The sequence below is a fragment of the Primulina tabacum genome, chromosome 5 (genome assembly GCF_025594145.1).
Source record: "Primulina tabacum isolate GXHZ01 chromosome 5, ASM2559414v2, whole genome shotgun sequence".
In the NCBI taxonomy this organism is placed as follows: Eukaryota; Viridiplantae; Streptophyta; class Magnoliopsida; order Lamiales; family Gesneriaceae; genus Primulina; species Primulina tabacum.
Window position 1 is genome coordinate 21,475,320 of NC_134554.1, and position 26,679 is coordinate 21,501,998.

Here is a 26,679-nt window from a genome sequence, read left to right on the forward strand (position 1 = left end):
TTTTGTCCATCTAGTGTTTACATATCAAAAGATACTCAAGTATAATTTTCCAAATGATCTAGACTCTAAATTAAGTTAAAATCCAATTTTCCGTAGGCGGCACGTTGGGGCGTGAAAACTGGACTGCCCTAGCATGGAGGGTTCTGGACTTTGACGTCTGAGACAGTGACCGAGGCGCTAGGGCGCACAGATTGGACCGCTCTAGTTCCAGAGTTGAACTGGGGCGCGACATTTTATCGCCCTAGCGCAGCTGCTTATGGTCATGTATGTTGTTTTGGCATTATACGCGCTAGGGCGTGAGAAACGACCACCCTAGCGTGAAGGCTTCTGTCTTCCTCATCTTTTAACACTTGAAAAACAATCATATGGCTCCTAAAACTCACTTTTATGCATCACGAACTGTTCGAGACTTGGCACCTTGCTTATAAGCTCTTCTGGATTGCTGTTGAGTCCATGCAGTGTTTCCTTGAATCTCTTCATTCGCCATCTCGTGAGTAGTCCTCCCGTAAACTCTAAAGGATCCCACGTTTTCCTTGTGGCTTGACCTTCCATGATCGCATCATGTTCTTAAGTACTTAAGAATATCTTTCACGAGTTCTAATGCAACGGACCGAGATTCAACTGATAAACTTCCAACACTAAATGCAAAGACAATTCAGTAATACATATGATGCTTTACACATATCTTTCATGGAGAATTTACTAGCTAACCCTGACTTTAGTTGATTGCAATAATCTTACATCATTATCAATTATTAGCATGTCATAAACATGAAGTACTATGAATGTCACATCACTTCCACTAACCTTCCTGTATACACAAGGTTTTTCAGGATTTTCAACAAAGTCAAAGTCAATCTTTGAAAGTGTTTTCAAATTTGATGTTCCAACTCATTTATGTCTGTTGAGTCCATGGATGGATCTCTTAATTTTGCATATTTTATGCTCACTTTCTACTGATGTGAATACTTTAGGTTGAGATATATGAATCTCTTCCTTAATGTCACCATTAAAGAACGCTATCTTTACATCAATCTGTGATATTTCATAGTGCTGCTATGATTAGCAGCATCCTAATGGACTTGAATATTGTGACTGGAGATAATGTTTCTTCATAGTGAAAACCTTGCCTTTGAATATATCCTTTTGCTAACAATCTTGATTTGAAGGTCATTTCTTTCTCATCTGCCCAAAGTTTCCTTTTGTAAATTCATTTGATTCCAATGAGAAAAATTCCTTCATGTGGATCTATTAAGGACCATACTTTGTTTGAATAGATGGATTCCAACTCAAACTTGCATGACTTCAAGCGATTTGGATAAATCTACATCTGGTAATGCTTCTATAAAGTTTATTGGATCTCATCCAGAAATGATCTCATATTGGCCCTCTTCAAGAAGCTGGTTCATCCTCTTAAGTGGCCTTGAGACCCTTTCAGATCTCTTAAGGGCTTGTATCTCTTCAATTGGCTGTTAGGATGTGGTTCTACTACTTCAGGACCGGGTGTTTCTTGAAGCTCCTCGAGTTCTATCATCTCACATTTTATATATAGTATAAAATCCTTCTCCAAGAAGGTGACATTTCTTGTTAAAATAAACTTTGTTTTATTTGGATCATAGAAGTAATATCCAACGAAATTCTTTGGATATCTCACAAAGTAAAAAAAATTGGCTCTAATATCCAATTTGTCTCTCACTGTCTATTTCACATAAGTAGGATATCCTGATATTATTAAGAGAGAATACTTGGGATGTGTTCTCATCCATATCTCATATGAAGTTTTATTGTCTCTGTATGAGTTTGATTCAACAACATTGCCGCAGTCTTAAGTGTAAATCCCTAAAAGGTTGGCGACAATTTAGTAAATCTCATCATAGATATAACCATGTCCATCAATGTCAGATTACTACGTTCTGACACACTAATCAACTGGGTTGTGATAGGTGAGATCCACTGTAAGAGAACTTATTCTTCTTAAAGTAGTATTGAAATTCATTACTTAATTATTCTCCATGTCGATTAGATTGAAATGTTTTAATACTCTTTCCTAATTATTTATCTACTTCAGCTTTGAATTTTATAAAAATTTCAAATGCTTCATACTTGTATTTCATTAAATACACATATCCACACCTCGAAAAATCATCAGTAAAAGTAATAAAGTAAGATTGCACATAGCTCGTGCTAACACTTAAATGGCCACATACATATCTATGGATCAACTAATCTGTTTTAAATCTTTTAGAATGTTTCATGAGAATTTTTCATTTATTTATCACTAATACTAATTTATTATTTAATTATTATATTTTAAATTTACTAAATAAATTATTATGATCTCATTATAACCCCGATCTATGATCAGACAGCGCCGATTTATCGATGGTAAAAATCTCGTTCACATAATGAAAAATGAAATTTTCAAATTTCAAAATTTTCCACTTATCTATTTTTGGCAACGGCCTATTTTTTGAACTCTTTCACTAAAATATGCAGTTCCACTCTTCTCACTTTATTTGTAGTTAAGCATATTTCACAACTTCTACTGCATAAAATCAATTTATAAACTACTTGACAAGCAATCTATTTGATCTCTATCAAAATATAGTCGCCAAATTCAACTCCATGAATTTGACTATCTCAACATGAACACAAAATCCAATACTCTTTGACATTCAATGGTTTATGGATACTACTAGCTATGAGTTCAAAAACTTCAATTGATTCAGAACATTTTTTCCTATTTAGACTTACCCTAATTAGTATCATTCTTTTCATCAACTCTTGATCAAGATCATTCAGAATTGAAGTCTGATTGCACCTATTGGATCATAGTAAGAGCATCTAGTAGTATCGTCCCATGATCCCCTATGTATCAATGATAGTACCCTACAACAACTTTAAGTTATGGTTGACGTATAGTACGGTCCCTTCAACTCATATATCTCTATGTAATCTAAAATCATTGATATATCGAGAGTTTCAAATGAATTCGATAACGATGTTATGTATCTTTGAGTAATAATAATGACATGATATGTGCAACTAAGGAAACATATTTCCAAAATGGACATGTATTACTCTAGCCAGAGATTTCTTGCAATATTAACTCATTAGATCACGTAAGATATTTTCAACTATAGGTGAGTGGTGAATCTCCGACTACAATGCATCGACTCCTACATATTTCGAAACTACACCCAACCTCGTCGTCTGATGACGCTCAATGGAGTCGTAAACGGATCAAAGTGCATGATAGTACGTAGAGCTTCACATTGTCTCGGGGCAAAGGACCAATAGTGTACAACCATAATTGCAAACTATTCCACACGATAAATGATAACTAGTTACAAAGTCCGGGGGAGGGTTGTTCAATGTATCATCTGATGATAACTCATCTGTAAGAATGAATATTTACATGCCCTTACCAATGAAATATGATGTTTATATCACAGATGTTACTCTCAAATTTGAGCGACTTTTATCCTTATTTTAGGTTGCTGAATCGACTAGGAAAAAGTTTAGAATGTACAGTATGATTCTTAACGAGTTTCATGATTTTATGTTGAGAGGCAGACCTCATGATACCTATTTATATATTCAAGTGATTTATCTATGCAACTTGCATAGATATAAAAATAAATAAAATGTCATAATTGGATAAAATCTGTAGGGTCCAGTAATTTAATTCACGTAACCTGAATGCATGCAATCTAGGATTTTATTTAATTATGTGTTTAATTATTTTATGCATAATTATTTCATAATAGGATTTATTTCATGAAATTTTAAAAATTCATGCACTTTGATTTTTAAGTTGCATTTCGCGCTCGAACGAGGAACGGACACCGGAGAATTATCAGGAAAATTATTTTTATTACATGATTAATTTTTATTAATTAATATAAGATGTTTTAAATGTATTTTTCAAGAAATGGGCTTTGATGGGTATTTTTAACCGCCAGAGCATATTTGTCAGCGGTACGCGAATTTTATCGAAACAAAGGACCTTTTGAGGGTTCGGATGATATTTTCAAAAACTTACCAAAACGAAATATTTTTCGGGTGTGTGTTTGGACTTAATGGGCTATTTATAAGCTTAATGGGCTCCCAATCCATTTTCTACCCTTTAATTTTATACTAGGGCCCATTAAATCTTTTATTTAAACCTAAACTTAGCACTTAATTAATATTAAAACTAAACCTAATCTCCCCACTATCCGACACACCCCATCCCCTATCAGTTTCTCTCGATTTCAGCAGCCTCTCATCAGCAAGGCTTCGGCCATCCCATTTTCATGCAAGAAAAATTCACCGGGCGATTTCCCGACACTCGTTCTTCGACGTTCTTGCCTAGGATCCTTCAAGGCACGTTTGTATCTTCCACTTTCTCTTCATACACACCATTATATGCTGGAATTATTGTTGTGTTCGAAAATTTAAAGACCTTACATGTGGTGTTGTTTTTGTTTTAACTTGACATAAATCTTGCATGGTATTGTATTTTACTCACGTTTTTTATGATTGTTTGCGAGGGGGCTGCCGATTTTTGGCTGCTTAGGGACATTCATGATGTGGTTAAGCTGACATGGTGGTTTCGGGCTAGGGTGTGCTCGGTTCATGCTGAAGGGCGTAGGTTGTTGCTTGTGTGGCTATGGTTTTCGGGTGTCAGGCTATTGGGTATAGGGAAGCTATGGACTACTTGAGGTGCAGCCGTGGGTTCCAGTAGGTCCAGAGGGGTCCTAGGGTTTCTAGGCGAGGTGGTTTAGTAGCTGGTTCCATTTGTTGTAGGCTAGGATAGAAATAGGGGAAGGTGTGGCAACTAGGATTTTGATTGGCAACTTGCAGAATTTTTCCAGCACCCTTCTGGGTCTGTTCAAGAGGTTAAGGGGTCTGTTTTTGAGGTTTTTAGGACCTTTTATATGTTTATAAGATGTGGTAAAAATTTGGGAGAAATTTTGTTTAGTTTCGGTTCGATTCGGGTTAAAACCGGGACTCAGTCCAAGTTTTAAAACGAATCGGTTAAATTTTGAAACCGGTTCAAGTTACGTCTAAAAAATACTTTTAAATACATTTTGAGATGTTTTGAAGGAGTTTGGTAAGCTTCGGGTCAAATTTTAAAGGTCCAGGGGTAAATGGTCATTTTGGGTTTTCAAGGGGCAAAATGGTCATTTTGCACCCGGAGTGAGATTTCGGTGCTGGCAGCGCCTTGAGCACAGTTTATCATGTTTTAAATATCTATTCATCATGTTTATGATTTTTATGAAATTATGATAAATACGGTGTATGCTTGGTTTTAAGGAAAAAGTTACGTGTATGCATGTTTTTATTAAGTGGTGAATATGATGATGTTTTTTTAAGGATGATAATTGGTTGTGACTGACGATGTATATGTATACGATGACATGAGATAGGATAAGCTGAGGCCAAGGCTCAGTGGAAGGGTAATGCTGTCGCTGATGTCCTCGCCGTCCGGTACCGTGGTTATACGTAGATGGATCCATCAAATAGAGCTGATACGATATAGCTTATACGAAAGTCACAACTAATGAACTGAATTCAATTGAAAGAAAATGTATACGTATATGATGACATGAGATGACACGTTTTGACACGTTATGATTTTATACGACACGTTAATGTTCATGCTTTTAAGTTCGTGAAGTATATGTTGATTGTGGTATTTTTCACTGCTGTGTGCCATGTATATGTACTTTTTATTCCTGGTACATGTGTATTGAGTCTTTATATTCACTAGGCGTGTGTGATGCAGGTGAGCTTGATGATGAGAGGACTGGAGGTGCTAAACTCTGAGTAGTCAGACCTGGTGCGGTGACACGACCCGATGACCGCATGTTTTCCGCATTATGATTTAGGAGATTTGAGAGGAGATGAACATTTTCTTACGTTGATGATTTTAATATTTTATTTGTTTATTTTTGCGTAAAATTCTAGATGAGTTTGGTTATTTTAAACTGCACTATTTTTTACTGTCAGTTACTTAAGGTCATTTTTAAATGTTATATTTTTTCTGTAAAGCGCATGCATGCAAAACGTTTAAGCATTATTTCGAAAATATGAGCTTTTAAAAAAAATATTTCCTTACTTTTAAAGGAGTAGACGTTACAAAATCATAAATATTGTTAAAATAAATACTATTTTTACATAAGATTCAATAAAGTCTAAACCAAAAAATTACTCGCTGGACCAATACTCTAATATTTTCAATATTAAACTCCATCATTGATGAGATTAAAGTATTATTTCGGTTATTTTTTACAAATTTGATTCCGAAGGAGAAACAAATTATTGTTGAAATCTTAAAACTCTAAAGGTGCATTGACATTTGCATAGTGCATTCTCCTGGGGCATGCAGAACGGGGACAATTAAACGATGAAGATCCCACGGTATTATAGAATCTCCAACAAAGTCAAAGACCAATTTCCAGTTTGAAAAAATTGAAAAATTATAAAAATGAAGAAATTCTATTTAAATAAAAGAATGAGATATTTTTAAAAATAAATAAATCCTTGGTGCAAGATGACGGCCATCCTCCATAGTGGACACGGATCCTCTGCTATGCAGAGGAGACCAACACCTTTGTGCCGTTCTATTTTTTTTTTTTTTTTTTGGTTATATATTTTATTTCTATTAAGTTAAATTAATTATTTTAAAATTAGATGTTATTATATTAGTAATTGTTGTGAAAAAGTAAAAATTTATGGTAAAAAGTAAAAATCTCAAACTCTCAAAATTTACCAAACTACACACTTTATAATATTTTTCTCTCTACTCAATTGTGATTTTCTTCACAAATGAGAGATCTATTTATAGGAAATCTTTACAAATAATCCAAAAATAAAATACATCATTACCTACATCATCACACACTAATTTTCAATATTTACAACTCTTATTTTCAACATTCAAATATTCAACATTCAAATATTCAATACTCACATTTTAAATATATTTTTCAACACTCCCCCTTGTGATGATGATCATAATGATTGTCTTCATTACGTGTTTTTATACTGCCTCGTTAAAAACCTTACTAGGAAAAACCCATTGGGATAAAAACCATAGTAAGGGAAAAAGAGTGCAGTCACGTAAACTCCCCCTCATGTTGACACGAACAATTCTTCACAAATTTCGTAGATTGCGCATCCCAATATTATATATATGCTTTCTGAATATTGACGTAGGAAGCGCCTTTGTGAAGAGATCTGATGAATTTTCACTTGATTGAATGTGACGAACATCAATACATCTATTCTTCTCAAGCTCCTTGGTGAATGCGAAGAACTTAGGAGGAATATGTTTAGTTCTGTCGCTTTTTATGTATCCTTCTTTCATTTGAGCAACACATGCAGCATTATCTTCATATAGTATCACAGGCTTCTCATCAGATGATAATCCGCATGAAATTTGGATATGTTGGGTCATTGATTTTAACCACACACATTCACGACTTGCTTCATGTAGTGCAATAATCTCGGCATGATTTGATGAAGTTGTTACGAGCGTTTGTTTCTGAGAACGCCAAGATATTGCAGTGCCTCCACGAGTAAATACATATCCAGTTTGGGAACGTGCCTTGTGTGGATCAGATAAGTATCCAGCATCAGCATAACCAATTATACTTGGATTAGCATCTTTTGAATACAAAAGTCCCAAGTCTGTCGTTCCTCGTAGATAACGGAATATATGTTTAATTCCGTTCCAGTGTCTCTTTGTTGGATATGTGCTAAATCTTGCCAACAGATTCACGGCAAAAGATATATCAGGCCTTGTACAATTTGTAAGGTACATAAGGGCACCGATGGCACTTAGATATGGTACTTCTGGACCAAGAATATCTTCATCATCTTCACATGGACGGAATGGATCCTTTTCTATGTTTAATGATCTAACAACCATTGGAGTACTTAAAGGATTTGCTTTATCCATATTAAAACGTTTAAGGATCTTTTCTGTATAATTTGTCTGGTGAACAAACATTCCACATTCTTTTTGTTCAATTTGTAAACCCAGACAATACTTGGTTTTTCCAAGATCCTTCATTTCAAATTCTTCCTTCAAGTATGACACAACTTCTTGAATTTCTTTATTCGTTCCAATGATGTTTAAATCATCAACATATACAGCAATAATTACGCATCCGGATGTTGTTTTCTTAATGAAAACACAAGGGCATATTGAATTATTTACATATCCCTTTTTCATCAAGTGATCACTTAGTCGATTATACCACATTCGACCTGATTGCTTTAACCCATATAATGATCTTTGTAATTTCACAGAATAACATTCCCTGGGTTTTGAACTTTGTGCTTCAGGCATCTTAAATCCTTCAGGGATTTTCATATATATATTACTATCAAGTGATCCATATAAGTAAGCTGTAACAACATCCATAAGACGCATTTCTAAATTTTCAGATACCGCCAAGCTAATCAAATACCGAAACGTAATTGCATCCATCACAGGAGAATACGTTTCTTCATAATCAATTCCAGGCCTTTGAGAAAAACCTTGTGCAACAAGTCGAGCTTTATATCTTACTATTTCATTTTTCTCATTTCGCTTTCGAATAAAAACTCATTTGTATCCAACAGGTTTTACACCTTCAGGTGTAAGGACTATAGGTCCAAAAACATTACGTTTATTTAGCGAATTTAATTCAACCTGGATGGCATCTTTCCATTTTATCCAATCCTGCCGATTTTTACATTCACCAAAAGATTTTGGTTCATGATCTTCGTTATCATTTATGATGTCGATTGCCACATTATAAGAAAATATATCATCAATTTCATCTATATCTTTTCGGTTCCATATTTTTCCAGTATTAATATAATTGATAGAGATTTCATGATTCTCGTCAGTTTGTGGTTCTGACAGAACATTTTCATCATCATGTGTTTCTTCAGGAACACCATTCTCTATTTTGTGATCATCATGTGTTTCTTCAGAAACGTCATTCTTTATTTTGTGATCATCGTGTTTCTCTATGAATTTTCTTTTTCGAGGATTTTTATCCTTGGAACCGACTGGCCTTCCACGCTTCAGGCGTTTAATGACATCATGAGTATCTTCCATTTGTTTCTTTGGAATTTCAATTCGAGCAGGGGCATTTGCAGCATGTATATATGATTTAGTTACCCCTTTTGTGTCTGCAAATGCATCTGGTATTTGATTTGCTATTCTTTGCAAGTGTACAATTTGTTGTACATCTTTTTCACATTGTTTTGTTCTTGGATCCAGATGTAACAATGATGATACATACCATGTAATTTCTTTTTCGGTATGTTTCTGTTCTCCCCCTAACATTGGGAAGATTTCCTCATTAAAATGACAATCAGCAAAACGTGCTGTGTACACGTCGCCTGTCTGAGGTTCAATATATCGAATGATTGATGGACTATCATAACCGATATAAATTCCAACCTTTCTTTGAGGTCCCATTTTCTTTCGTTGCGGTGGTGCAATAGGCACATACACCATACATCCAAAAATTCTCAGATGAGAAATGTCTGGTTCTTTACCAAATGCAAGCTGCAATGGGGAGTATTTATGATATGCACTTGGTCTGATGCGAATTAATGAAGCAGCGTGTAAAATTGCATGTCCCCATATAGAAATAGGGAGCTTTGTTTTCATTATCATTGGTCTAGCAATCATTTGCAGACGTTTAATCAATGATTCAGCCAATCCATTCTGTGTATGTACATGAGCAACAGGATGCTCAACAATGATTCCCATAGACATACAATAATCATTGAAAGTTTGGGAAGTAAATTCACCAGCATTATCAAGTCTAATTTTCTTGATTGTATAATCGGGAAATTGATTCCTCAATTTTATTATTTGAGCAAGTAATCTTGCAAATGCAACATTTCGAGTTGATAATAAACATACATGTGACCATCTGCTGGAGGCATCAATCAATACCATAAAGTATCTGAATGGTCCACATGGTGGATGGATTGGTCCACAAATATCACCCTGAATACGTTCAAGAAACATTGGTGATTCAGTTTGGATTTTGACTGGTGATGGTCTTATAATAAGTTTTCCAAGAGAACATGCTTTACATTGAAACTTATTATTCTGAAAGATCTTCTGGTCTTTCAGTGGATGACCATGTGTATTTTCTATAATTCTTCGCATCATTGTTGAACCAGGATGTCCCAATCGATCATGCCAATTGGTTAATATCGAAGAATTATCAACTACCATGTTTGATTCAATGGGACTTATATGTGTATAATGCAATCCAGTAGGGAGCATTGGTAGTTTTTCAATCACATATTTCTTTCCTGATTTATATGTGATAAGACACATATATTTCTCATTCCCTTCATTCATTGTTTGAGTATCATACCCATGGGAATATATATCATTAAAACTCAACAAATTTCTTTTCGATTGTGGTGAATATAAAGCATCATTGATCAAAAATTTTGTACCATTAGGTAACAAAAATTGTGCTTTACCACATCCTTTAATCAAGTCTACAGGACCTGATATTGTATTCACCGTTGTTTTTGTTGGTTTTAGTTCCAAGAAATATCTTTTATCTCGGAGGATAGTGTGCGTTGTACCACTATCGGGTATGCAAACTTCAGCTTTGCTCATAGCATTTTCCATATTTGAACTTCAAAAAAATATGCAATGAAATAAATTACTTGCAATATATATTTAAATATAACACAAATCATAATTATACAATAAAACATTATTCTATGAATACATGAAAAATAGATTATTGTACATTTATATTCTACCATTATATTGTTCATTTTCAGAGAAATCGTTGAGAAAATCTGCAGCATCAATATTGTTCATTTCTATCCCACCAACATATTGATCATTTCCAGAGAAATCATTCATAAAATCACCAGCATCAAAATGAGTTGCATCACTCAAACGGTCACTGCGTTCAGTGAAGTTGGTCTCCTTTTCTTTCCCCTTTAATGATTCTTTATAAAGTTTACAAAGGTGCTCAGGGGCTCGACAAACTTTGGACCAATGTCCCGGAGTACCACATCTGTAACAAGAACTTTCATATCTTTTTGAGTGCTTCTCATTAACACTTGTATTCTCATGATGCCTTTTCTGTGGATGGTTTGGGACGTTCTTTTGAGATGAGTTATAAAAATAACTATCTCGATTATTTTCAAAACCACGGCCTTGACCACGACCACGGCCAATTCCACGTCCACGTCCACGTCCACGACCTCGACCTCGACCTCGACCAAAACCTTGTCTTTGAATTTGATTTTGGTTTCCAGGTTTAAATTCATTTTTACTTACAGCATTTACTTCTGGAAATGCTGTTGATCCAGTGGGTCGGGACTGATGATTTCTCATTAATAGCTCGTTGTTTTTTTCCGCCACAAGAAGACAGGCGATGAGTTCAGAATATCTCGCGAATCCACGTACTCTATATTGTTGCTGTAGAGTAATATTTGATGCATGAAACGTGGAAAATGTTTTTTCAAGCATCTCAGATTCTGTGACCTCATGTCCACAAAATTTTAATTGCGAGATTATTCTATACATCGCCGAATTGTAATCACTGACTTTTTTAAAGTCTTGGAATCTCAATGTATTCCATTCATCCCGGGCGGTCGGAAGTATAACTTCCCTTATATGTTCGAATCTTTCTTTTAATCCCTTCCACAAAGCCATGGGATTTTTTTCAGTCAGATATTCACATTTCAATCCATCGTCGAGATGTCGACGCAAAAATATCACGGCTCTTGCCTTTTCTTGTGACGTGCATATGCCATTTTCTTTAATGGTCTCGCTTAGACCCAATGACTCAAGATGCATTTCTACATCTAGAGTCCATGGCATATAATTCTTTCCCGTGATGTCGAGCGCAACAAATTCGAGCTTTGTTAAATTTGACATGGTGGTACTAAAAAATTACGATGCATTTTATTAGTTAATAATTATTGCAATACAAAGTAACGGATAAACAACAAGTACAAGTATTTGTAAAAATAAAGAAAACACACGAGGAGGATATTCTCCGATAAATAAAAGACTCGTGAGTATGATAACCAAAATAATTAAAAATAACCTTGAGAAAGCCATCTTCTTTTTTCTTCGAAAAATTTGATGATGAATAATTTTTAGAGAAGAAGAGAAAGTTGGAGTGATGGAATGTGTTTGTGAGATCATATTTATAGGGCAAAAAATAGCCGTTGTTTACCATTTATGACCGTTGGGGTACAAAAAAAAATAAAGGTATGTATTTGTATAATTTTATGATAATAATATGATATATATAATATTAGACATGTTTAAATAATTATGTATATCATATCATAATATTATAATGAGTGTCATAATTTATTTTTTTTAAAAACCTTATAGGCTTTTATACTTGTCGTATCCCTTACCGGGAGTGTGGGATGTCGTCTTAACATCCTCTCAGGATTTATAACAAGTTTATGAAAAATTTATTTTTATTATTTCTAATAATAACATTATATTGTATATTAAATAAATACACAATAAATAAATAACAGTAAAATAAATATAATTATTTTTGTTACCTTTTTCTTCTGTTTGGAGCTTGGAAAAGTATGTAGGACTTTTAGAGCTTCGTGCTGATAACGTGTTGTGAAAAAGTAAAAATTTATGGTAAAAAGTAAAAATCTCAAACTCTCAAAATTTACCAAACTACACACTTTATAATATTTTTCTCTCTACTCAATTGTGATTTTCTTCACAAATGAGAGATCTATTTATAGGAAATCTTTACAAATAATCCAAAAATAAAATACATCATTACCTACATCATCACACACTAATTTTCAATATTTACAACTCTTATTTTCAACATTCAAATATTCAACATTCAAATATTCAATACTCACATTTTAAATATATTTTTCAACAGTAATAATATTTTAACTTGTTAACAAATTTTTCATATCACGAAAAAAAATTCTTCTCGGACCTTAAAAAATGTTTACTTGTTAAAAAAAATTTCATACTTGTTAACTTAATTAAAATTTTTACGCACCAAATAAATTATAAATATCAAATTCAAGCAATAAATGTGTGATATTAGGAGTCGTTCTACTAATATTTTCAATAAGGAGCTTCATTTAGAAAAATACACTTTCATGAACTTTGTGAAATTATTTTAATAAGTATAAGAAAAACATTTTTTACTCAGGTCGGAGTAAACAAGTATAAAATTTTTTTTAACAGGTAAACATTTTTTAAAGTCGGAGTAGAATTTTTTTTCTTGATATATATGAAAAATTTGTTAACAATTAAAAATATTATTACTAATATAATAATATCTAATTTTAAAATAATTAATTTAACTTAATAGAAATAAATCATATACATTATTTCCTAAAATTTATACTTTAATTAAATTTTTTAAGTAAAGTTACTCAAGTATTTATCATTAAATTATTTTTTGATTTTTTTAATTTTAATATTAAAATAATTTAGGTTATATTTTGAAAGCCAAACTGAAACCAAACTTAATTGAAATCAAATAAAATAAAACAGCACAAAGTGCTGTTCTCCTCTGCAATGCAGAGGATCCGTGTCCATAGTTAAACATCGAACTTTTCCTTATAAAAGACCTTGTCCACCTTCGAAATGAACACGCAGAGTTTCAGACGAATTAATTTTTATCGAAAATGGCATCAAATCCTTCTTCTTCTTCTTCCTATCAACAATATTCCAGCGGCAAGCCGGGCACAGATTCACTTGTAAGCAGCTTTAATCCTGCAGCAACTAATACTACAAAGAGTACTACTCGAGGTGGTGCAGCAGCTCTTGTATACGGAAATACCGAAGCCACAACCACAAGATCATCCACTCGAAGTGGTGCAGCAACTCTTGTATACGGAAATAACGAAGCCACAGCCAAAAGAGCATCCACTCAAGGGCCGCACTCTGCAGAAAGTGTTCATCGCTGAATGATCATGATCATGATCATGATCCATTCGTCGTCATCATCATATTCCACTTTGTCTTCTATAGTAGCAGGAGCATAATCATGATCGTCATCATCTTCATCATCTCACTCTTCTTCATATGTATGTATAATGTTGGTTCTTGCAAGTTATATCTGCATGTGAAATCTAATTGAGATTCTTCGCTTTTCATTTTTCTCTCTTTGATCTTTTTTATTCTTTTCTTTATATTAGGTGTATTGAGTGATTACCTTGCATATACAAGTTACATTCATATTTCAATCATATTTTGCGATCATGATCTTTTTATTAAAATATATTATGGGTGTATGCTAATTTGTACCGATCCATTTAATTTGATATTTAAAATATCTTATACATCAAGTCTGTTTTGATTTCGATATAAAATTTCTGAAATCGCAAGAGTACCTACTTTATACAAAATACAAAGCGAAATATTGAACAAAGCGAGATGGATAATCGATCATTGTCATGTACCTCAAGCGATGCTTAATGGATGAAGTGGAACCGGTTGGTTCATGGACAAATTTACAGAAACAGTATTCATGTGGAACGATATTAAAGGTAGTAAAATGGGAACTCAAATTTACTTGATCTTCTTGTCGGATATGAAGGCCTGTTACGTTGTTGCTTATTTTCTGCTCGCAAGCGCACGATTGTCAAGTTTTGATATATGTGAGTAAAGTATTGTTCTCACGAGGAGTGTGTATGTAAAAATATATCAGTGTTTGTAATTAAATAGTCTGAACTTTATTTAGAAAAATCAATAAAAAGTTTGGTTTACTGAAAATGAATTAATTGTAAATAAATATCAATCTAATCACTGAATCGAGAAAATATCAATGAGAGAAAATATCTAGATGAGTGATTTCACTAAGTTTCCACGATAATTATTCTCGGTTGAATTTATATTCATGAATTCCAATTATTTAATGGCCAAGAACACCTATTTATTTTATTCCCACATTCCCAAGTTTCGTATAAATTGTATCATTCAAACTTCGATCCAAACATTCCTAATAAAAATCTAAGTTTAAATGATAAATGCAAACGATGTTCTTACCTAGGCCTCGCTGAAGTTATGCGCCTTCCGAACGATAAAAACATTCAACGATGTGTCTATAATAATCTATAATCCTAGTCTCTCTCCCAAATTGTAGAATTAATCGGACAACAGACAATTTATGACCAGTAAATTAATGTCGAATAAAATCAAAGAAACCCAATTAAATCAAAAATGAATTCAATCACATAAACAATCGAGTCAAATTATCGTATCAACAAAGTTACGTCATCCTCTAGAATGAAAAATTTAGGTTATGAAGAAATCTAATCAAAAGCAAAGCATGTTTGAAGGTTTAGACATTGCAACACAAGAAATAAAAAGGACGAAAGAATTAGATGACAAATCAGAAGTGGCGTCTCTGTCCTCAGATTCGTCGTTCTTCATCTTCGTGATCAATCCTTGCGCTCCAGATCGTCTCCAAATGTGTGCTCTTGTTTCTCACCTAAATTCTCTCGAGAAAAAGGTTGTATCCTTTGTGAAACCCTTTCCTTCTTTTATCTTTTCGTACGGGCATTGTAGATTAAAGCCCATTTGCATGTTCTCGCCGTCATTAAGCGCCGCGGCGATGGCGCCCATTTCTCGAGGGTGTGGCGCCGCTGCTTGTGGGAAGTGCCTAGGTGCTTGTTTCTCGGCCTGATAGCGCCACGACGCTAGTTTACAGTGTCGTGTTGCTTGATCTTCGGCTCTCCTGGCGCTGCGGTGCTGTTCCTTGGTGCTGCGGTGTTGTTTCCTCAATAGTTCAACATCCAAAAATGCCCCTAATCGCCCTCACTCAACTAATAGTCATTTATCTCGTGCACGACACAAAAACAACGAATATCAAACGTAATTCTGTCTAAAACTAACATAATTCAAATGGATTCTTATATAAATTAAGTGCAATTCTTGCATTTATCAAACCTCCTAAACTTGAACTTTTTCTAGTCTCGAGCAAAACAAAAATACAAAATAAGAACTCAATCAATAAGTAATGCGGACGACTATAAGTCATGGATATGCAAAAAGTGACACTGACCTCTGACTTATCAAATTTCATGTAATTCACAATCACTAAAAATTTGCGTGCGTGTATGATATGTCAATGTTCATTTACCCAATCTGAAACGTCCACTACTCGTTTTTCTTTAAAATATACTAGAAATTTTTTTTTATTTCCAATTCATTTGGCCGAAATTACTATGTATATACATATATATATTTCAAAATCCTTTTGCATCATTTTAAATAAATCAACCAACTATTATTTGAAAATCCAAAAGAAAGTAATTCAACGCATAAAATCGTAAAACGTCAACCAACCTAAACTAACATTATTCCAAAAATAACTTAACTGGAACATCCTCTCATAACCTCTCAAAGGCATCATAAGTCATAAAATCTTTTAAATAACTTAAATCAATAGCATAAGTAATAACCATAAATCATAAACGTAAGTGCAGAAAACTAGCGCGTCATCGGGTTGTGTGCATCTTCAGTCCAGCAAGCTCAATCATCAAGTCCCTCATTAACATCAACATCATGCTCACCTGCATCAATCACACCTAGTGAGTCTATTGACTCATCAATCTTTAACCATGATAACAAGTACTACATATACATCTACATGCAACAGTGAAAATACTTTTACTTAAAATAGCTTTTCATGAATATGCATAACATAAAATTTTTTTCTTTCAGTCATAAACATTTCCTTTTCATCATATACGTAAACGCTTCCCTTTTATTGAATTTGGATTGTTAATTGTGACTTTCGTATCAGCTGAAGGTCGATGGATCCATCTACATGTAACCATAATACTGGACGGCGAGGACATCAGCGACACTCTCACCCGTCAACTGAGCCTTGGCCTTATATATCATCATATCAAGTCGATGAAAATACGATCACCGCGTTCCCTCTAGGGCATTCTCTCGTAAACGGGCTCCTTTGAGGCCTTTTCCCTCACGATATCCCAATCATATCATCGTATTCACTACAAGAAAATATGCCTTCAACAACACATAAAAGACAATGATTTTTTATTAAAAAATTAAGACTACATGTAAAAACAAAACCAACTTATTAAATTAATATTAAAGTTTGACGACCTACAAAACAAAAGCGAAAGTATGTCCATTTATAGTACCAGTTTTATAAATTTTCCCTTTCACTTTCAAGTGTTTTAAGTTATTTTTTGTGCATCACATATTTTTTTTTAAAAGGATAACAGAAATATATTAATTTGCAAATTATTATCACGCATTTTTCTATAATACGTACCTTAGAGATTATGATGAAAAAAAAAATCTTAATTCAGGGCCAAAACCTATTTTTTAATTCACACATTTTACTCTTTTTAATGTAAACAGTGATGTAACAAGGATTTTATAATCCGATGGGAAAAAACGTGGGAAAGTTATATTTCCAATGGATAAAATAAAATACTTATTATTTTCAATGCCTAAAATTTGAAGTTTACACCCTATAGGGTTCTAACTTTTTTAGGTTTGTCTGGCTTTAAATTTTGAAATGCTTCCATTTAAATATATTGGAAAATATATTGTCAACGACTGACCACTAGGTCAAGACAATAACCTTTTTTGTTCAACATATTTCATTCCTTGTAATCTTTCACCAGGGTGATACACTCGACTACTCTTCATGTGGCTGGAAGTCAAAAAGTGGTTGTTGCAATATGTCAAACCCTTCTAATGGTAAAATGATCTTCCCTACTACGATCTAAACTAATTTTATACCTTGGACGTGAGGATTCATAATTCACCACTTTTGTGCGACATAACTCTAGAAATTTGAACCTACGTGGCACTTTTCACATTGGATCGAATGTGTGTAATACTTGCCAACCTTGAAGATAGTCATACAAGTTAAAAGGAAAAATTGTTTTCTTATTGCATCTTTTTACCTCTTGGAATCACAAGTCAGACCAGACAGAATATGCAAGATATCGTGGTACCGAGCCTCTGGAACCTTGGTGAATTTATTTTTCCTAGAGACATCAATTATACGAGAGGCATGTCATTCGACCACTTGAATCTTTCGAAAGATCCAGTCTCTTTGGAGGAACTGAAGGTGAAAGAGACCAAGAACGGGGGCCTAGCTATGGCTGCCTGGTTATTTAGGCTTTTATGCTCAGGCAGCTGTGACAGGCAAATGTCATGTACAGAATCTTCTCGATCACACCTCAGATCCCTTCCAGAATAATTTGATTTCAACACTGAATCTATTATGACATAATGTAAATTTTACATCAAGAAGTCTCCAATATCTGAAACTAAGATTCTATCCATGCAACTATAACCTTCGCGAACTATTAACCGTAGAGGTCTCTTTTGTGCTGGAATTTGTTGCAGAATGTTTCGTCTCCGCCCAAGAATTTGCGCAGAAGAGTCGATCCATACCCGTGTGCTCATATAGTCAAATATCCAGTAGTAAAAATAAAGCTGGATTCCGAATTTGAATTAAACGTGTTCATGTGTTTTAAAATACTAACTTATATGAGACGCAACAAAATAGTCTAAAAATTGAACCAGTGTAGCAAAAGTGAACCTCAACCTTCAAGCAAGATGGATAAAATAGAATGTCAAACATCATATAACAGGGAAAATGGTACCCAAAATTTCAAGTTTATGATCTCTTAACTAACTGTAAATGCAACAATTCAATTGAACAGAGCGATGAAATCAGCGAAGATCCGATGTCAAAATACCAAATATGCTTTCCAGCACAAAGTAACTTAAATTCTGATTGCATACTTTCTGATTGAGAAGTACATTTCTTTCTTTTTCTGTTTCTCTGTCTTTAATGATGCCTGCACAAGACCAAGAAAGAAGAAAAAAAATCAGTTAAAGCCAGGCAAAATGAAGCAAACTTCACATTTTTAAAAGTTTATAGATGAAAACTAACTTGTTCCATATGGAAAACTGCTTGGACCAAATAAAGAATTCGATGGATTCAAATTCATAATATTTAACACAGTTACACACTTACACTCAAATAGTACAGGGTAACTTTTAAATCCATGTGTTCCCAATACAGTGCTCGATAGGACGAAAGGATTCCAAGTTAATGAAAGACACATTTACAATGTGTAATTACAAAGCTCAATGTAAAACTTTCAATCTAAGTCAGTAAGAGATTGTGTAGAATACTAAGTACATCAAGATCAATGTTCTGAGTCACTCTGTAAACATTGTTGCATCAATTCAATCACTGTTTGAGTCTACTGATTCTCGAGAAAAAGGGACAAAATTACAAGGACAAAGATCACCATTTAGTGATTGCTCCGGTATTTATATTCAATACTACGGAACATTGCAGGATTTATCAAGCTATAGATAATAAAATAACCCGAACGTAATCACATGAAAGATTGAAGATTTAGAGAACCCACAATAAATCACAGGAACAAGACGAACCAAAGTACCAGCAGTCATTACCAACAGCAATGTTTCAATAATGAAAAAGCCCAATTAACAAAATGATGAAGTCTTCAGCCATTAAAAGAAAAAGACTACCGAAAATGAAAGCACAAGGAGAAAAGAAATTATATAAAAAAAAGTATACTACAATACCTGATGCTTGGTGAGACGGCGGCGGATGGCACGTGTTTTTTTAGGACGGAGATCAAGAGGCAAATACTTCTTGTTCTTATATACTTCCCTAAGAGCAGCCTTCTGCTTCTGCGAAATTACGGTCAGCACCTGCGCAATTGAGAGCCTAACCACCTTGATTTTCGAGAGCTTGTTCGGAGCGCCCCCGGTCACCTTCGCCACGCGCAGCAGCGAAAGCTCCGCCTTCAAATCTTTCAGCTGCGCCAATAGATCCGCCTTGCTCTTCTGCCGAAGCTCGTGCACCTTGATACGAGCTAACAACAAGAACAAATGTTAAATCATACGAATAATTATTAAAAAACACAAAATCTATTTCAAACATAGAGAATTTATCATCGAATTGAAAGGGTTAGTATCTATTCGTACCCATTTCCCCTCTTCGTTCTCTCAATCTGCCTCTGCTGGCTGGGAGACGGAAAGCGTACGGGGTATAAGTAAAACGCTGATGTTAAAACCCTAATTTACGACCTTTTGGGCCCATTTGGGTTTTTGGATGTTTGGGCCTCAACCATTTCAGTAAAGTATAATTCTCCAAAACCCCAAATGCAAATACTTCAATTTAACTCTTCCCACCCCCCAAGTAATGGCTTGTTCAAGTGGTTGCACCTTTTCCAAATTCAAAATCCAACAAATCAATTCTTAAATTTCCAATATGCATCTTGGAATAAAAAATAAATTAATATGTGAATAAAAGAAATCTAATGCTATGGGTTTGTTTGGATATTATTTTCAATAAATTTTTTCTACTTTTGGAAGCTATTTTTAACTGTTATTATGACGATGGTGACGGTTTTGATTTAACGTGTATTCAAACATATGCATCTCATTTGTGGAGAGATATTTATGACATATTTCCCGTGGCGCGGGTATTATTGTTACTCTTTTCACATTTGAAGCTTGATTATTATCTTGACTTGTATTGTTTCTATCCACAGTTTATACACAAATTAATTCTTAATTATTTCTTGGTTATTCTTGTTTTTAGTAGGATTTTGGTCCGGTGAAACATGTGAACATTGTATTTCATGTCAATAATCTCAGCTCATAACAGTTTTTTAATAATTTCTTGATAAAATTTTCGTGTAAGATCGAAAATCCTTTCAAGGAAAATAAAACGCTATAAATTTTCGAGTACAAAAAGCTGAGTCAGATTTTTTAGGATGCAAAATAAGTCAAGTAAATTATAAGCTGTCGTCTAACATTTTGATAATGTAGTCTTAAAACTTTTATGAATTTAGCCTCACACATCATTTTTGTCACAAACAATCATTTAAAAAAGTTTGCAATCCAACAATTAAATATATTTCCCAAATCGGAAAATTAGAAGATAACATTTATCAATTTGAGGAAACATATGACTAGTGGAAGTTGCTTTGTACAATTTGAAAATTGGAAGATAACATTTATTCATTATTGTCATTTGATTGGACAATTGCTTTGTACATTTGTGTATAGTTGGAATCCATTGAATGGGTTTGTCTTCATCTACAACTGAAAGATTCTTAACTAACGCTCCGAACTAGTCAGCTGAACTGATCTTCATTTGGGCTGGTGAAATCAGTTGACTCGTCAGTTGGGCTGATTTCACTCTCATTCAGTTGAACTGATCAGCTGAGTTTTTTCATGAGTTGAACACTCCTTCGGCTGGCCGGGCTTCTGAGATTCTCCTGCTGAACTACCTATCAACTGAAAAATCAGCTGAACTACTCATTTGACGTATCAGTTCGCCTGATTCATTTTGTGCTATCAGTTGAACCTTTAGTTTGCGATGTAAAAAGCTCGTAACTGATCCTAACTTCTACACATTAAGGTAAAACATTAGTAACACAAAATACTAAGTTTTATTAACATCAAAATTAAGATTGCGAACTTGAAAAGTTCCAACAATCTCCCATTTTTAGATGATCACAAAAATTGAGCAAGTAAGAACAATATATTCAAATAAAGGGTTAGTCCATTTAAACATCGTTAAAATCTCTCCCTCAAGAACTGAATTAAAGAAGGTTTTGAAAAACAATTTAAGGATTGAGGGTAAAAGAAAAACTCCCCTCAAAAACTGAATTGAAAAGCTCTTTGAAAAACATAGTTAAGAGAACACCTTCGGTTGAAGAAAAGAAAGCTCCTCCTAAACAACTGAAATTGAAAAACTGATTCAAAAACAATTTTTCAGTTTGAGAGTAGAAGAAAAAACTCCCCCTCAAAAACTGAATAAAAGCTCGTACTTGAGAAGTAATTATCTAAGCATTCATTCAGAGGTTATAATCATTCAAGTAACGTAGACAAAAAATCTGGAAATATCCATTCAGTTGCAACGAAACAGAGCTGGATAAACATGATGTTTATTTAATCAAATAAATTTCCTTGTATTTTTACATTTGAGTACATACAACAGTTGAAAGGAAAATTGTTGCTACAATATCATATTTTAAACAACACCAGATATCAGTCGTTTTATGTGTGACAGAATTTGATATACCAACAAATGGATGCCTTGACTGTTTGAAATGCTGCACCGGTCGTGAGTTCAATTTGCTAGAGAAACGAGCTAATTTGCCTTGAACTTGATCTATTTGCTAGCTAACTGGTCGAGCAGACTCAAACTAGGCTGAAGCGGAATATAGCTGGTGATTTAATCAACCAACATCCCAACATGGATGAGTTTCGTCTGAAGAACAGCTAACCTGGAAGGCTTTCAACTGAAATCTTGTTCATCGAACAATTTAGCCGTGCATCTTGACAGATGAAGCTCAGGACCCTGCAGGCTGATTAAAGCCCCAAAGCTAGGAATCGAGAGAAGCGGCGACAATATTAGTCGCAGAGCCAATTCTCTCCACCCTTCGCGATGAGTGATAGATAAACATTTTCAAATAGTTTTGAAAATTGTATGAAATACTTTTAAAAAGCTTTTAACACTATTTTAAAGTAACATATTTTAAAACACAGTTTTCTTCAAATGTTCTTCTTAGAACAGCTGGCTCTGATACCAATTGAAGGATCTTGTGCTGGTGCCTTTGAAGGCATTTCAAACACAATATTCTCCAATGAGCTGCAATAGCTCGTATTCTAAGAATGTTAACACCGATGGATTAAATCAAGTTTGGTTAAAAATCAAATAGAAGAAACTCGAATTAATCTTTCGTAAACTGGATAACTGGAAAGCAGGAAGACTTGCATCTTTGATATATCGGCGCTCTCGGATCATCGATCAAGGTTATAATGAATTCGAAATCATTTATTTAGTGAATTGAAAATTTACTATTAAATGATTGTGCTAGTGGTACTGACTACTAACATGTACAAATTCTCATAAATGTTCTAGAGGAGTTTAGAATTAAATTAACTAATGAGTTAATTATATAAATTAAATAATGGTTATTTAATTTTATTAATATATCTATGCACGTATTAAAATGCAAGTGTAAATAATATATAAATATATATATATATATATATATATTATATGGTGATATAAAATATCTGTATATATGATATTAATATATCATGTATTATCAAAAGTTGATAGATATATTATATATATCAATAAGATGAGAATTTTATGATAATGAAATTTTAGAGTACTAATGGGACAAAGATTGGGATTCTTTGTGGGAGAGGATTCCTCTCCTGATGAGATCAGGAGTCGTACTCTATAAATATATTGATGGATTGGTTCTATCACCTGAGAAGGTGCTTCAAACACAATATTCTCCATTAACTGCAATAGCTCGTGTTCTAAGAATGTAAACACCGATGAATTAAATCGAGTTTGGTTTTAAATCAAGCGAAAAATACTTGAAGTAATCCTTCGTTAAGAAAGCTGTTTCATTTGAAATTATTTTAACTTGTGTAAACTGAATAATTGAAATAATGGGGATCAATGGTAACCTTTATCAGTTCAGTTATGGTAAGAACTGAACTGATGATAGCTCGAACTGATCAAGTCAGTTTGAAAACGATAGTTAAACAGTTAAATACACAAGATATTTTTATGGATGTTCGGAGACTTCAACTGCTCCAACGTCACCCCTTCTACCTCCTCGGGTAGGATTGATAAACATAAAAAATTGGACATTAATAAAATGTTTTATAATATAAATTATAGTTTTTGTTTTATTAAAGGTTAAAATATTATATGTTTTATAATATATTGTATAATATAAGTTGTTGTGTAATTATAAGTTTTTAATATTTTTACACATTCGATAAAACAAGAATAACCTTGTCGTTGCAATGGGATTAAAATAATTCTTGGACCTGTAGAAAGTTGATGTTAATATCTATAATATTGGTGGGAAGCATGAGATAAAAATCCTCTCACAATTGAGATCAAATTAAGCAACAAATAAAGTTACCAAAGGAGTGTCAATTTTACCATGCTCTAGCATTTTAACCATATCTCTAAAATTACTTGGTCAAATTGTAAAAAAAACCACAATTCAAACAACTCAATTATCTACATGTTTTGTTTTATGTGGAAAAGAAAATTCGGATGGGAAGATTTTTAAAATTGATGTAATGATGACATAATTTCTTGGAACACCAATGAAGACTTATGTATAAAAAAATAATTATTTGTGGTTGTCTCCCCAAATTTGGCTATAAATAGGGGTGCATTGTAATGTACTGAGATATCTCTCATTTTATGAACAAACCTTTGAGTTCATAATATTTTTCTCTTTGTTTTTCTTTATTTATTCATTTAAATATATTTAGCATGTTAATTTCATATTCAAAGTTTTACACTTTGAATAATGAGTAGGTAACTTCCCAAAGTTGAGATGAGAAGGTGAAACTCTTGGTATAATAATAAGATTATTAAAAATTAATCATCTATGTTTTATATTATTTATCATTATTTATTGTTTATGTTACATTTATTTTTTTAAGCATTATTATACCCAATTTATAAGTGTGAGTTTTGATTTATTGTTATTATATGTTACACTAAATTTTTGGAACCATTTAAATGTTAGTTTGATATTTCCAACCATTTAAAATGGATGCCTTGATTTATTATATATGAATATATTATAATATTAATTTCTTGGTAACATTTAAATGTTTTTCTGGTTTTACTAACCATTTAAAGTGTGAACCTTGATTTAGTGTTTACAAAAATATATATAGCACAATAAATACTTGACAACATTTATAAGTTTTGGTATATATTATATATTTATAAGATAATAATATATAACATAATATAAATATGATTATTTAATATATTGGAACCATTTTATTTGTAGAGCCCAAATCCAGTACACGTAAAACTCATGCAGATAATTAAATTGTTTATTTAAATTTAAATAGATTTTTTTACAATGCATGATTTATTTAATAGCATTATTTTAAATTATTGATGTTTATGTGATGCACGTTAAAATATTTTTCTTGTGTTTTATGTTTCAGGCGATTATTCGATGCGAGATCGAGGTGAGGAGACCGACGACAATTTTTGGCGATTTCAAAAGATGGTATTTTATTTTAGGTTAGGATTGGGGCATTTTAAATGATTTATTTAGTTTTAAGCATTTTTAAAGCCTAATTTATTTATTTAGTGATTTTAGGATTTTAAAACTTTTAAAGTTTAGCAATTGTGTATTTTATTTTAATTAAGGGAATTGTTAAATTAGGTGGATTAAAATTGTAGTATCGTTTTAATTATTAATTAAGCAAAATTTATTCCCTTAATTATTAAAAACACACACACATACCAAAACTCAAGCGCTCACACTTTTACTCACAATCACACACGGCACACACACACTCTTTTCATTTCATCCCATTTCATTTCAATTTTTTAGAGAAAAACTTAGGGTTCTAAGAGCAAGAACAGCCGCCCCCTCCCTCTCCGATTTTCTAGCAATTCTCTTCCATTTTGTAGCAAGAAAATCGTGCCACATTCGTCCCGGATCAATCCTCGCATCTTTCCCGCTTCGGTGTCGTCGTTTTGGTAACTTTAAAAATCAAAAAGCATGTATATTCTTTCGTTTATGCATCGATATTGTTATAGTACATGTTCTTATGTTTATTATGTGTAAAAATTCATGTATGTTATGCAAAGTTTGAGCAAAAATTGGTTGGATCAATTTTGAAATGATTTTAGATCTAAAAACCCGAATTCTGCTGTCATTTCGATTTCTGCCAAAATTCGGTCAACTTTTTGGAAAAACCTTCAACATATAAAACATAGTTCGTTTCGATACCTTCGTTTTACAATAAATTCGAAATTTTTGGACAAGAAACGAGTGAGATATGATTGTTTTCGTGGAACTGCTCAAACTGAAATTTTCTGAAAATGTGTTCTTGACGGGTTCTTGAAGTTTATTTGTTGCAGACTTCGTTGGGAACCGTCGAGTGATCGCTGCTGTGTTTAGGTATATGGAGTATGATGTTGGTATGAGTTTTGATGCTTTGTTTTGTGTCAATAGTCCTTGGGTGCACTAGAAGTCGTAAGAAGCATTTGGTGTCAAAAATTTGAGTTTATGAGTTTTATTGCGTGGCGTGAGTTGCGTAGTTTCCGTGGGGACGTTTCAGACATTTTTATGTAGTCGAGTCAGTGCCATAGCGTCCTAGGATGAGTCTCGATATGTTGGTTTACTGTCCGTATGATCGAGTTAGGAGGATTAAGCCACAAGTGTAGTGATTTTCGTTGGTTTACCGTTTTCGTAGGTACACGGACCCGAAGCCTGACCCTGACACGGGGTCTGTGCCCTTGTTTCTTTCGAAGTGTGAAATTCCAGAGTCTACACGGAGCCGGAGCCTAACCCTGACAAGGGGTCCGTGCCTTTGTTAAATTCGTAGGTTGAGTTTGCCGTGTCTTCCATTGCTTGGGAAATGATCACGCTTCATATAGATTTTTTTGGGGTTCGATGTCATGTTTTAGTACGATGATTAAGCAAGGTCAAGTCCCGAGGGATTTGAAATGTCATAAGGAAATTTGTCACTTTGGGTGTGAGCATGACTAATACGTCTAAGTTATGAAAGTTAAGTGCTTGAACTCATGTTAGTATGTGCAA

General features: G+C 33.5%; 1 protein-coding gene across 1 annotated transcript; it reads right to left on the reverse strand.

The window, feature by feature from the left end:
• Positions 1–18,591: 18,591 nt before the first annotated feature.
• Positions 18,592–20,157, reverse strand: LOC142547287 (large ribosomal subunit protein uL29-like). The gene is made up of 3 exons (XM_075655492.1): positions 20,027–20,157; positions 19,622–19,914; positions 18,592–18,858 (listed from the first exon to the last, which is right to left on the reverse strand). The coding sequence occupies exons 1-3, from the start codon at positions 20,028–20,030 to the stop codon at positions 18,784–18,786; spliced, it is 372 nt and encodes a 123-aa protein (XP_075511607.1). The 5' UTR covers positions 20,031–20,157; the 3' UTR covers positions 18,592–18,783.
• Between the last annotated feature and the right edge of the window lie 6,522 nt (positions 20,158–26,679).